Below are 13,052 nucleotides of genomic sequence, written 5' to 3' on the forward strand. Positions count from 1 at the left end.
ATGTCTCCAATAATCAAAAGGACTCTACTTTAAAAGCTTTCAAGAAAAGTCCTACTGGAACAATATGGCTTAGCAGGCCTTCCAGGAGGCTAATAGAGGTAGAACTGTTTGCAGTTTATCCTTTTCTTCAGGAGAGGAACTCAATTCATATGGTAAGTAATATGGAAGTGGAGTCATTGCAAAAGATTTTCTTCCCTGCCTCTGTGGTCTATACATGGGTTTGTAGTACCTTGATAACTCTCATGAACTTTCTGCAGGAGCAACACAGCAAAGTATTAGGAGCAACATAGCCAAAGTATTGTAAAATCTTATTCAATGTTTCAGATTGAAGTTTTAGTCCTGAATAATAGATTTTCAAAGCACACAATTGTATTGGATTATTCACTTATTTTCAGTCCGCAGCGATTACCAAATTCACTCTTCATTGATCCAGCAGAATCATTCCATTTTTCAGTTCAAAATAAAGTGCTCAACAACTATATGGAAATCTTTATTTTTCCAGTTTCAGGTATGTCCTTCAGAAATGGACAGTATGTGAACAACAGTGAAAACCTTCCTGCTCCGCAAATCCCTGTTTGGCTTTATGCTTGCATAAAGTTCATTTGATAGTTGCCTGTGCAATGCAGGCTCTTCCAAGAGTCAAGACTGTTCAGCTTGAAAAACCTGGGCATGATCCAGTCATAGTTAAGTGGTAAGAAGTGCATCAATTTCAGTGGGAGAGCTAAGTATGATTTTAATTCTCTCACACTGAAATCAGTGGTCTATGAAATATCCCCCTGCACTTTCAGTGATTGCAAGGAAGAACAATGTCAGCAGCTACAGATCCTTTATGAGGATCAGATTTGGCAGTCTGAAATGAAAAAGCTCCAGCTTCTGCTGTTGTAGAATAACGCAGGCCTTTTATGCAGGGATGTTTCCCCAAGGTCACCCCTACCTACTGCTTCGGGCCTTCCTTTTGATTATGCGTGCCTTTTCCGCCCGTCAGAGGTCGCCTCGCTCTCCCTGTGCGTTTGCCGGTGTTTTCCAGATGCTGTTTTAGCCAGGATCTGGAAAACACGGACAAAACGTGCAGGGTGTTCGAGGCCACCTCTGACAGGAGGAAAAGGCATGCATAATCAAAAGGAAACCCTGAAGCAGTCGTGGGGGTGACCGTGGGGAAACGTTCCTGCATAAAAGGCCTCAGTCTGACATCCTTCTGAACAATGTGCCCAAAGTGAATTTCTTGTCAGAATGTAAATGGAGCTGTTTGAGTTTTATCTAACATTACTGAATAACTTACAGTAATTTGTATGTATGAATGCTGTCTTCTTTTTACAGGTAAATGTACAGATACTTTGTAAAATTACAAATACTTTGTTCTCTTCCTGTTGGCTTCCTGTTCTAAAAAACCTCCAGACTAACAAATACAACATTCAACAATAGCCATGCAGATTAGCTTTGGATTACACACATTAACAGATCACTTCAGGATACAATGGTTCCATATTAACATACCATACCATCATTAGCACATTATCTTGATACTTACAGGACAATGATTAGCACATTACTTTTGCAGGACAATACTCAGCTCAAACCCAACCCCTTTCTGACTATATATTACTCTTCCTACACCCTTGACACTGAGAGACACTGTCCTTCAGTGTTACTACTCTGAAGATGCCTGCCACAGTTGCTGGCGAAACGTCAGGAAAGAAAATTCCAAGACCACGGTTACACAGCCCGGATAACCTACAAGAACCAATGAACTTTGTTCTCTTATCCATGTTTTGGTTATGACAATACAGCTGGGTATCTACATCATTTGAATTTGGGTGTTTATGAAATCATTTCAGGTGTTAAAAACAATGCCTTATGTTGGATTTTTATTCCCAGCAGATATATGGAGTGACCAGTCATTTCAAACAGACCCCGACTTACCACCAGGCTGGAAAAAAATCAACGATATAGCTGGGATTTATTACTGGCACATACCAACAGGAACAACCCAGTGGGAACGTCCCGTGTCAATACCAGCAGATCTACAAGGCTCAAGAAAAGGGTCACTTAGTTCTATCACCCCATCTCCTACTCCAGAAACTGAGGTAAAATTTGTATGCCTGCCTGGAGCATGTGGAGAGGTGGAAATATTTTTTAAACAACTGTTACAAAAATTAGTATATTTTAGCCATCTTATTTCATATGAACAAGAGATTGATTCCAATCATGTAGGCTAGCTGCTTTGTCCCTGCCTTGTGTTTCTCTCCGAATTGCTGCCAGACACAAGAGGACAGGGTAGACTTGCCAACCTCCAGGTGGTGGCGAGAGATCTCTTGGGATTACAGCTGATCTCCAAGTGACAGAGATAATTTCACTTGGAGAAAATGGCCGCTTTGGAATGTGGACTGTATGGTATTATACCTCATTGAAGTCCCTCCTCCCTCCAAATCCCACCCTCTTCAGACTCCACCCCCCAAAATCTCCAGGTATTTCCCCACTGGAGCTGGCAACCCTAGGACAGGGAGAAATGTAAATTTGAACCAGAATTTACATAAATGCAGTTTGCATTGGCTGCTTTTGTGAAGGCACGTAATCCTGCACACAGGATCTCCTGACTTAGAATGGCGGAGAAGGGTTGATTTGCCCCACCCTCACAGAATACTTTATATTCTGAAACAGAAACCATTTATGTGATTAATGTAAAGATTCATTGCAGCAGACATTCTCCAAGAGCATCGTGATGAGCTTTTTTCTAAATCAGGTGACCAGTGTTGGATCTTCCCTAGGTATAAACAAGGGTGAATCGAGGCAACATTTGTTTTTCCGGTCTGCAGGAGCTTTTCCAGTCCCCATGTCATGGGATTCCCATGGAACTGCATTTAAACAGTACACAAAATCAAATAAATGGGGGCTAGCGTGCTTACTCTTGTCCTGAGTCCTGGGGCATGTCGTTTAAAATGAAGGGGGGAAAGCAGATGGTCCTTTGAGGGAAGTCCTTGAAAAGAAACCAGTCGAATCAACCCTGGCGATCAATGGGGTGACAGATGTCCTAGCTAGATCGCCCTCACATCCATCCAGTCATGTACAAAGAGGCCCCCACTTGGAAGAAATCTGGAATAAATAGAGCGAATTGAAACCAGTAAATCCAAACAGCCTGAAGTTGTACCATTCATAATACATTTGATTGCCCTTTTGGATTTCCTGACATCTTTATATTGATAACCTAATATTCGTGATTCCATTCACTTCCAAATCATATAATTTGAAGGTGGTCTGGACTCATCTAAAAACGTCATTGTGTCTTTCTGCCTTAACCTAACAGTGTGTGTGTGTAGTGCTGGAGTTTTATTAGAGCAGTTATAACAGAGGTCTCCATCAGATAGCTCATGAGCTATCGGTAGCTTGCTGGCTGCTGCAGAGTTGCTCACACATCCCCTAGAAGACCCAAGAAAAGATTGCGGAAAGATCTCCCCTCGTTTTTTTTTAAAGCTTTTATTCCATAGGATTGTCCTCTGTGCAGCTTAGCTGGTTGCTTCATTTCTGGGCTCTTCCTAGTCCATCTTCTGTTTCTAGGTGGGGAAGTAGATTTTTTCAGTATATTTTTCATTACTCAGAAGTAGCTGTCATTAAAGAAAAGAATGGTGACTTTCCAAATTATGTTATTAACTATCTGAACAACGAAGAAATAATTTAAGGTGAAAGAACCTATTGGTTGTTTCCCATGCACCCCAGATAACTGTCGCCTGTATTTCAGTTCCATACAAATCAGGGACAGCCCTACCATTAGGAAAGGTAAGGCATCTTACCTCATGAGGCAGATTTTGGGGTTAAACTTTTTTTCTTTGCTTTCAAGTAGTCCCAAGATTAGAATAATTCATGCCATCGTATTTCCTATTACTATGTATGGGTGTGAAAGCTGGACATTGAAGAAAGCTGATAGTTTGAAGCAAAAGTTTAATGTTTTTGGCATATTTGTGTGGATTTATACTGCAGCCAAATTAGTATTATCAATAAAAGGCCAACAATAAACTTTTAGTTTGAAGCAAAAGTTTAATGCTTTTGGCCTGCATGCCGGTTTCATGACTGAAAACAAGCACTTTATTACCTAGTTCTGATAAAGGAGACTACGAATTACGAATTAAAAGCCAACATAAAGCATTCACACAGCTCGTTATGTCCATGTTTTACTTTTAGGCACCCTGAATAAAAAGATTTTTTTATGGACTCAATTTTAGTTTGTAGGCAGAGGCCTTTTGAATGGGCCAAACAGTCACAAAAATTCCTCATGTTTGTGGGGAAGAGGAGAATGGAGTCCAACATATGTCAGAAATGCATATTACTTTTCCCCCAGGGGATCATTTTGAGACTTAGGTTTCCTTTTCAAATGCAGCAACTGTGGTTGCTTTTTGGAGGGAGAGAATGGCATGGGGGAAAGGAATAACTCTTTAACCTTTTTTTCTCCTGCTCGTTTCCTGATGAACACGCCATCCCATAGCTACTTGTACTTCTGCTGTGGAAAATGTATGGGTAACCCTATTCTTCCCCCCTCACCCACAGCGTAAATGGTTTGAGGGTGGTATTTTTCACTGTTTATTTTTTTAACTTCTGCATTACGTAGAAATGTTTTAGGGACTTCAGAGTGGAGGGAGAGAAGAGAATTTTGACCTGTAGTGCTTTTGAAAAGAAAGAATATATACCTCCTTGTTTCTCTTGCTTGCAGTTTTCTTGCAGCAAGGTCTGTCTGTACTTCTTACTAATCACCTTCCTCCCCTCTCCCCTTTATGTTGAAATTCCCACCTTTTTTTATTGGATCTAGTGGCTTGAAAGTACAAAAGAATTGCCAACTAACCACGTCCCAGGGAAATAATAAATGCAACCCTCCCCAAATTTATCTTAGAATAAGCCAAGGCAATTTGACTACGTTCCACGTGTGGTCTCCTTCTTTGTCTCATTTACATTTCTTGGCAAATAACGCTAGAGAGTGTTCTGAGTGTTGTCACTGGTATCTGATACCATTGTATCCTGGGCTGGCCCGATACAGAGGAGAACCAGGCAGCTTCCTGGGGAATCAAAAGTCCAAGGGCATCTGCTTCAGTTAGAACATAAGAACATAAGAAAGGCCATGCTGGATCAGACCAAGGCCCATCAAGTCCAGCAGTCCTTAGTCCTTGGTGCTTTATTACGGTCAATTGACCACTCCCAAGAGAATTAGTCCAGCAGTCTGTTCACACAGTGGCCAACCAGGGGCCTTGCGGAAGCCCCCAAACAAGACAACTGCAACAGCACAGTCCTGCCTGTGCACCTAATATAATAGGCACGCTCCTCTGATCCTGGAGAGAATAGGTATGCATTGTGACTAGTATCCATTTTTACTAGTAGCCATGGCTAGCCCTTTCCTCCTTTTTCTTTTCTTTCCCCCTGTTCTTAGACCGAGGTCTTGAACAATAAAACCTAAATAAGACCCATCTCTAAAAACTTCCCTTCGTCTCTTCTCTGCAGCCTCCAAAAAACGAGCAACAAAATAAGTACGCTGAAGGCCAGAGTCCTCTAAGAGGAATTGAATCTTTTGCTCCAAAGTTGCTTAAGAAGATGTGGACCATTTGTTAAATCATGGTATAATCCATTTTAGCTTAAGTTGGTATATGTAAGGATATACGTAAGTTGGTATATGTAAGTGCAAAAGGATATGTACCAAGGAGTCCACAGCCCTCTCCTCCATGAACATGTCCACTCCCCTCTTAAAGCCCTCCAAGTTGGCAGCCATCACCACATGCTGGGGCAGGGAGTTCCACAGTTTAACTCTATGTTGTATGAGGAAATACTTCCTTTTATCTGCTCTGAATCTCTCACCCTCCAGCTTCAGCAGATGACCCTGCGTTCTGGTATTATGAGAGAGGGAGAAAAACTTCTCCCTGTCCACTCTTTCCATACCATGCATAATTTTATAGATCTCTATCATGTCTCCCCTTTACCCCCATCTTTCCAAGGTAAACAAGCCCTAAGTGTTTCAGCCGCTCCTCATAGGGCAGTTACATAAATGTCCACACATAAAAAGCCTCTGCTTGTATTTTTGGAGGCGGTACAGATAGGTTCTTTGACCAGGTGGCTTCTCCTGTCATGCAGGGAGCATAGTTGAGTCTTTATCTCCACAGGCAGATTTCCTTGTAATGAGGAGTAAGTAAAAAACAGACATTAAAAATAAAAATGGAAAAGTAGTATCACAGTCCAATCTTGATCAGTGGGTGTGCCTTTAGTTACGCTGCTCCGCATATAAAACTCAGGTGGGAGGACCAAATTTTAAATTTATGAGACAGAGTAGCATAACATCTTGGGCTGGCCCTGATTTTACCTTAGGTTAAGATGCTGAATTTTGAAGGATCTGTTTCCCTAACCCAACCCGTAAATATCAATGCTAACAACGTTGTCTTGTGTTTTTTTTCCCCTTTCCTCCCCTTCTTTTCTTTTTTCTTATTTTTTTTATGAATGTGCTTCTTCCTGTGTGAATAATTATATGTCTAGAAACAGCCATGGAGTGATTTTGCTGTACTGAATGGGGGAAAGATTAATAGTGACATTTGGAAGGCAAGTATATTGTCAGATTTCGGAACATTTTAATCCTTTTTTAACATTTAACAATATTTTGCATGGCAGTGGCTGTATATATATCATTTCTCGCTCTACATACCACTCATAACATCTAATCTGCCAAAATGAATGGGGATTTCACTAGGGAAGGTTTCGCTCACAAACGTGCTGCCTAATTTTGATCTTTTCACACAGAACACATTTGTTCAGGTCAACAGGGCAAACATTCACATAACGAAACGGTGCCTGTGTTTAACAAGCAGTACTTTGAAAAATGTGTGCATGCCTCTGTCTACTTCAGCCGAAAACACTGTGTTGCTGCTTTGCAGGAAGCAATTTTATTTTCCTTTGAAAAATATAATTAATTCATTTAAGTTAAATACCTAGCATCCTCTTGAAAATGCTGTCTTTTTGTTTAGGATCTTCATGCGGCCACGGTGAACCCAGATCCCAGTTTAAAGGAGTTTGAAGGAGCGACATTGCGCTATGCCTCTTTGAAGCTCAGGTATGCTGTTTTTAAAAATCGTTCAAGTATCCTTACATCTCAGTTGTCAATGCATTTACTTGGTAATATGTACTCTTGATGTCAATAGAATTTACTTTCCGATCAGTGTGTCCAGGATTGCAGACTTAGACTGCTATTCTGAGCAAAATCCTTCCTGTACACATGAACATATATGAACGCATGAAGATGCCTTATACTGAATCAGACCCTTGGTCCATCAGCGTCAGTATTGTCTATTTAGACTGGCAGCGGCTCTCCAGGGTCTCAGGCAGGGGTCTCACATCACCTACTTGCCTAGACCCTTTAACTGGAGATGCCGGGGATTGAACCTGGGACCTTCTGCACGCCGAGCAGATGCTCTACCACTGAGCCACACCCCCTTCCCACTCCATAGGTTGCCTGCTGATTCTTGACCACACTGGCTCAAGGCTTGTTCCTACTGTCCGCTTATCCCCCAACTGGGAACAATCATTTAAGAAAAGTCATATACTCAAACAACATCTATTCAGATACTGATTGCACACTTGAATGAGCAAACAAAAATGTGTGAAAGAGGCGGTCATGGATAGGGCCAGTATCAAAGTTCTGTGGTCGTGGTACCTGGAAAAAGCACCGCTGCAATATATGGAATATATATTCCACGGGAGCCCCGTGGCGCAGAGTGTTAACCTGCAGTACTGCAGTCAAAAGCTCTGCTCACGACCTGAGTTCGATCCCAACGGAAGTTGGTTTCAGGTAGCCAGCTCAAGGTTGACTCAGCCTTCCATCCTTCCGAGGTCGGTGAAATGAGTACCCAGCTTGCTGGGGGTAAAGGGAAGATGACTGGGGAAGGCACTGGCAAACCACCCCGCAAACAAAGTCTGCCTTAGAAATGTCGGGATGTGATGTCACCCCATGGGTCAGGAATGACCCGGTGCTTGCACAGGGGACCTTTACCTTTTTAATATATGGAATCACCATCTGTATGCTTATAACTGCTTGGGCCACACAGTAGATTAACAATGGAAATGTGTGGACAGAGGAGGGCAGTGGAGCCGCTCCCATAGTGAAAAGCCTTGAAATTAGCCTTGAAAGAAGCCATGTAATGAAAAGATCATGGAGGACCCATTCATGCTGTTCCACAGAGAGAAGAATGAGCACTTTCCTAGAAAGCAGAGTAGGTCTGGAGTGTCATTTAATGACTTCACTAAATACAGTGTCCTGTATCCTACCAATAGAATTTGAAGCTTTCCTCTACCCTAAGAAGCTTTACTCCTACTTAAGTGGCTTTTCCTTTGGAAAAAGGTTCCTTAGACTGGAGGTAGGCTCCAGGACAGGATATGTGCCAGTCCTTCTTGTGAGGGAAAAAGTGGGCAGGGGAAAAATACTGCCTCAGAAATACTCACTGCAATGGAGCAAATTAGAGGGTCCTGAGGCCATTCTGGGGCCTGCTGGGAGGTAGGTGGATGATTCGGGATGAAAATTCCAAACAAAGGCACCGTAGACGGCCTTTGTGTTGTCCTTAGTTTGAGCTAAACCACCTTGCTGCACAGTAAGGCTGACAGAAAAAGGTGAATTGTTTTTACACCTCCAATACCGATCTAGATGTGAATTGGAGGTTTGTATTACCATTAGTGATTTTGTATGGATCCAGAATTTATTTGTGTTTCATTACATTTTTATCCTGCCCTTCCTCGAGGGAGCTCAGGGCAGTGCACCATGTTCTCCTCCCCTCAGTTTTATTATCAGAGTAACCCTGTGTGATTGGTTTAGTGAGCTTCATGAATTTGGACTCCCCATTCCTAGTCCAGCATTAAATCCACCACACCACACTGGTCCTCAATACAGAGGGGTGATATTGTATGGATCGGTCAAGAGACTGAAGAGGAGGTGGTAACAAAGAATGCTGTTCCTAGGAGATAGGTAAAAAATGGTGAACGTTGGAAGGTGACATTCTCAAAAAACAATTGGGCATGTGGCTTGGCTTATTTACAGGAGCTGCCCGTACAGAGAACTCTGTTTTGTCCAACCACTTTTTCTTTCCCTCCTTGGGGAAACTGGTGGTCTCTTGCCCAGATGCTTCAGATCCTTGAGCTAGTCATGCCTTGGCATTGATGTGAATACTGTCGAAACGTCATAGATGCAGAAGCCTCTTCATGCTAAAAGCTTGGTGTAAACATGTTGCATCTTTTTAATACTTGACACTGAGCCTAATTTTAGTATTGTTTCCACAACAGAAATGCCCCACAGTGTGATGAAGATGATTCCTGCAGTATCAACAGTGATCCAGAAGCCAAGGTCAGTAAGCAAACGTTTTTTTTGAGAAATGCTGCTCTGCAAAGAATGGATGCAATATGTGCTAAACTGAATTAATTAATTAAAAATTTTATCCTGCCCTCAATCCCCAGCCAAGGCCGGGCTCGGGGCGGCTAACAACATAATACTTAGTACATAAAATACAGTAAAATACACTACAATCACGATACAGAGATAGAACAATTTAACCACCCCATGAAATCATCATATTGATATAATAAACAGTTAGCGCTCATTTTTTTGGTCGCTAAATTCTGTGCCTTTGTATATAAAGTTTGCCACAGGTATAATGATAAAAATGCTAAATGAATTTGAATTTTAAATTTTATATTCATATCTTTAATGTATCTTACTGCTTTTTATTTTCATTTTTATTTCAGCTCTTATAGATTTATTTATTGACTTTATTGTTAATGGAATTATACAAGTGGTTGAACGGCTTTACTATTATCATGCAGCTGCATGCAAACAGGAGAGCTGCTCATTTCCCTATTCCAAATGCAAGTCTGGTGCTAATTCTTCAACTAAGAAAGACCTCATGGGCCCAAACACTGCAGTATTGCTAATCTGGGTAGGGATGTCAAAAAGCCCCAGCACCCAAGGAGAAAGGGGCCGCAAACCTGTCCTTAGAGCGGTCACTCCTAAGTAATCCTTCTAAAGGCTGCTCTTTTGGAATGGAATCTACCGATGAGACCATCCTCTGAAGGTAAAGAATTTGTAGTCAGAATCCACAAGAGACTATGGAAAAGGAAGGTGGCCCAGTGTGGGTGAGCGGTTTGTGATGAGTCCTTAATTCTTCTGCTGACCTAAGCCACTAAAATTTCACTTAATCTGTCAGCATTTACAGAAGATTGGTGAGGTGAGGACACAGGTTAGGAAGCGCCTGTTCAGGTGTACATCTTTTGCAAATGGAAGTGGCTGCCACCTTGTGGACAAGTGTGAGAACTTTACCTAAGACAAAAAGCTTTCCTTTGAAAAGATGGCTGTGCAAGTTTAGAGCAGGAAGATCAGGCATCTGAATTACAGAAGACCCACTTGATTTTACAATTTGGATCTTAAAGCTGTCCCTCTGTACCCATCGCCACATTTTTTGATCAAGGTGGAAGGACAGAATGTTCAAGTCAGCAAAGTCACCAGCAAAAAAAAAAAAAAACTTGCATCATTAGGGTTTCCAACCTCCAGGTACTAAGAAAATATACACAAGCACTGATGGCTATATAATATCAACTTACACTTTATATGGTGCTAAATCATTCCAGTTGAATACACTGAATTTTCAATCATACAAAACAAATAATAAGTCCCGTATAACAAGATACTGATTAAAACGTCACGTCATTCAGGCTAGCATAGCCGTGTGCAGATTTCACTTCAGTAAGGTAAAGTAGTTGCAAGCCGATTGAGGCTATTCTGCTTCACAAACCGATTGAGGCTATTCTGGAGAGGCTATAGCTGGAGATCTCCTGCTATTACAACTGATCTCCAGCCGATAGAGATCAGTTCATCTGGAGAAAATGGCTGCTTTGGCAATTGGACTCTATGGCATTGAAGTCCCTCCCCTCCTAAACTCCGCCCTCCTCAGGCTCCACCCCAAAAACCTCCCACCAGTGGCGAAGAGGGACCTGGCAACCCTATGCATCATCCATTTTGGTTAGTCAGTATGTTTTCTTATCCTGCAGTACTTTTTAGTATGCCAAGTGCTTTCTGCTTGTTAAAAAACCTCGCATTAACTTCGCTTCAAGAGTAGTTAGGCTGAGAGAAAGTACCCGAGAGCTTCTCATCCTGGTAGAAACTTGATCCTGGCTCTTCCGTGTTTACTCTGCTTTCCATTTCTCCTCAAAGTAGCACTGAGATCATTGCAAGGTGGATTTCTTTCTGGCTATTCGTGTTTCTTTCTGTTCAGTGTTTATTTTGCCATCTTTGTCTGAAGCAACATCAGTAGCTACTTTTAAAAGTTGTCACATAAACCTGCTTTCCTCTTCCCATACAACTGTGGTGGATTGTGAACATTTTTACCTTTTAAAGGTTGATGGTTTTCAGATTATTTTAATGGATTTGTGGTTTTTGTGGTTAGCTGCCTATTTACTTATTGTGTTGGTTTGTTTAAAACATTTATATTCTGCCTCCTTAGAGATCTGCTTTTAATGGCTCACAAAAAAAGATAAAATCATAAAACCTAAAATAATGACATTTAAAAAGGTAAAGGTCCCCTGTGCAAGCACCTGGTCATTCCTGACCCATGGGGTGACATCCTGACGTTTACTAGGCAGACTATGTTTACGGGGTGGTTTGCCAGTGCCTTCCCCAGTTGTCTCCCCTTTACCCCCAGCAAACTGGGTACTCATTTGACCAACCTCGGAAGGATGGAAGGCTGAGTCAACCTTGAGCCGGCTGCCTGAAACCGACTTCAGTCGGGATTGAACTCAGGTGTGAGCAGAGATTGGACTGCAGTACTGCAGCTTACCACTCTGTGCCACGGGGCTCCTTTTTTAATGACATTTAACAACCATTAAAAACCAACCTAGGCCATCCAGACGCTTAAAAGTGTATATTTCAATAGACATCTATGACGCACCCCCCTTCCAACCACTTCAATATCCCACTCACTCAGCCCGGCCGTATATGCTGAGGGGGAAAGGCGTTGGCCTGAGTATATTTGTGAGGAGAATCATTTCTTCTTCTCCTCCAGTCCCACACCCGTATTTACCTCAGTGAGAAATAGGAGACAAGAGGCTTTTCAGCTTAAACAGACAAAACAGGGAAGTTTATTAAAGAGAACTCACAGAGGTTGGTTTTTAAGAAAAGGCAGAAATTGGAGGGGAAACTCAAGTCAGATTTATATACACAAGATTACTTTGGAGATACAGCTTAGATGTTTTCTTGACTCAAGTTCCTTCAGTTTTCAGTTTCAAGCTTACTCAGATTCCGTTTCAAGCTTAGCTTAGTTCCATCCTTTCAGAACTATTATTCAGACGTTCAGACTCTCAGTCTCTGTCATTCAGCTTCAGACTCTCATCTCTGCCCCCAGCCCAGCTCTCTCTGACTACCCCACCTTCGTTTCTGTAATCCTCCACACCTTCCTGCTACCGGAAGAGCTCTACCTCAGAGACTAATCCCCCTTGTGACTTGAGAATAGGCCCCCTCTAATTCAATTCTCACTCCTGTCACTACCACAGGTTGTGTGTGTCAATAGCTTTGGCTTTCACAGAACCCCTCAGGTTCACAGAGTACAATCTCGCTTCTTCTTCATCCCTTCACCCAGCTCTGAATGCTTTCTGTCTCTCTCAGCTCAGAGTAGAAAAGGGCAAGAGTCCAGTAGCACCTTAAAGACTAACAAAAATGTTTTCTGGTAGGGTATGAGCTTTTGTGAGCCACGGCTCACGAAAGCTCATACCCTGCCAGAAAATATTTTTGTTAGTCTTTAAGGTGCTACTGGACTCTTGCCCTTTTCTACTACTGCAGACAGACTAACACGGCGACCCACTGTGAGCTCAGAGTGTCAGCTCTCTGGCTCCACCCGCTCTTGGTTTGACAGCTCTTGCTGCAGAGTAACCCCTTATCCGTCACAATTTCAATAGACATCTTAGGGAATTCTTCCACTCCATGCAAGGTCCAAGTCCCTGAAAGAGTTAGCATGGGAAGCAGTCATTCTCAGAAATTTCTTCAAACAAATCAGTAGCTGATATAG

At 42.1% G+C, this 13,052-nt stretch overlaps 1 protein-coding gene across 4 annotated transcripts in view; it reads left to right on the plus strand.

Moving 5' to 3' along the window:
• The window catches only part of APBB2 (amyloid beta precursor protein binding family B member 2), a 136,633-nt gene that overhangs the window by 43,215 nt on the left and 80,366 nt on the right, over positions 1 to 13,052 (plus strand). For 2 of the 4 annotated variants that reach the window (XM_056855629.1, XM_056855630.1), the window contains exons 3-5: positions 1,879 to 2,084; positions 6,984 to 7,069; positions 9,286 to 9,346. In XM_056855629.1, the coding sequence (XP_056711607.1) occupies positions 1,879 to 2,084; positions 6,984 to 7,069; positions 9,286 to 9,346 (353 nt within the window). Of the gene's footprint in view, positions 1 to 1,875; positions 2,085 to 6,498; positions 6,562 to 6,983; positions 7,070 to 9,285; positions 9,347 to 13,052 lie in introns of all 4 variants that reach the window. The other 2 variants (XM_056855627.1, XM_056855628.1) reach the window with 2 other exon arrangements.

The sequence above is a fragment of the Euleptes europaea genome, chromosome 9 (assembly GCF_029931775.1).
Source record: "Euleptes europaea isolate rEulEur1 chromosome 9, rEulEur1.hap1, whole genome shotgun sequence".
NCBI lineage: Eukaryota > Metazoa > Chordata > Lepidosauria > Squamata > Sphaerodactylidae > Euleptes > Euleptes europaea.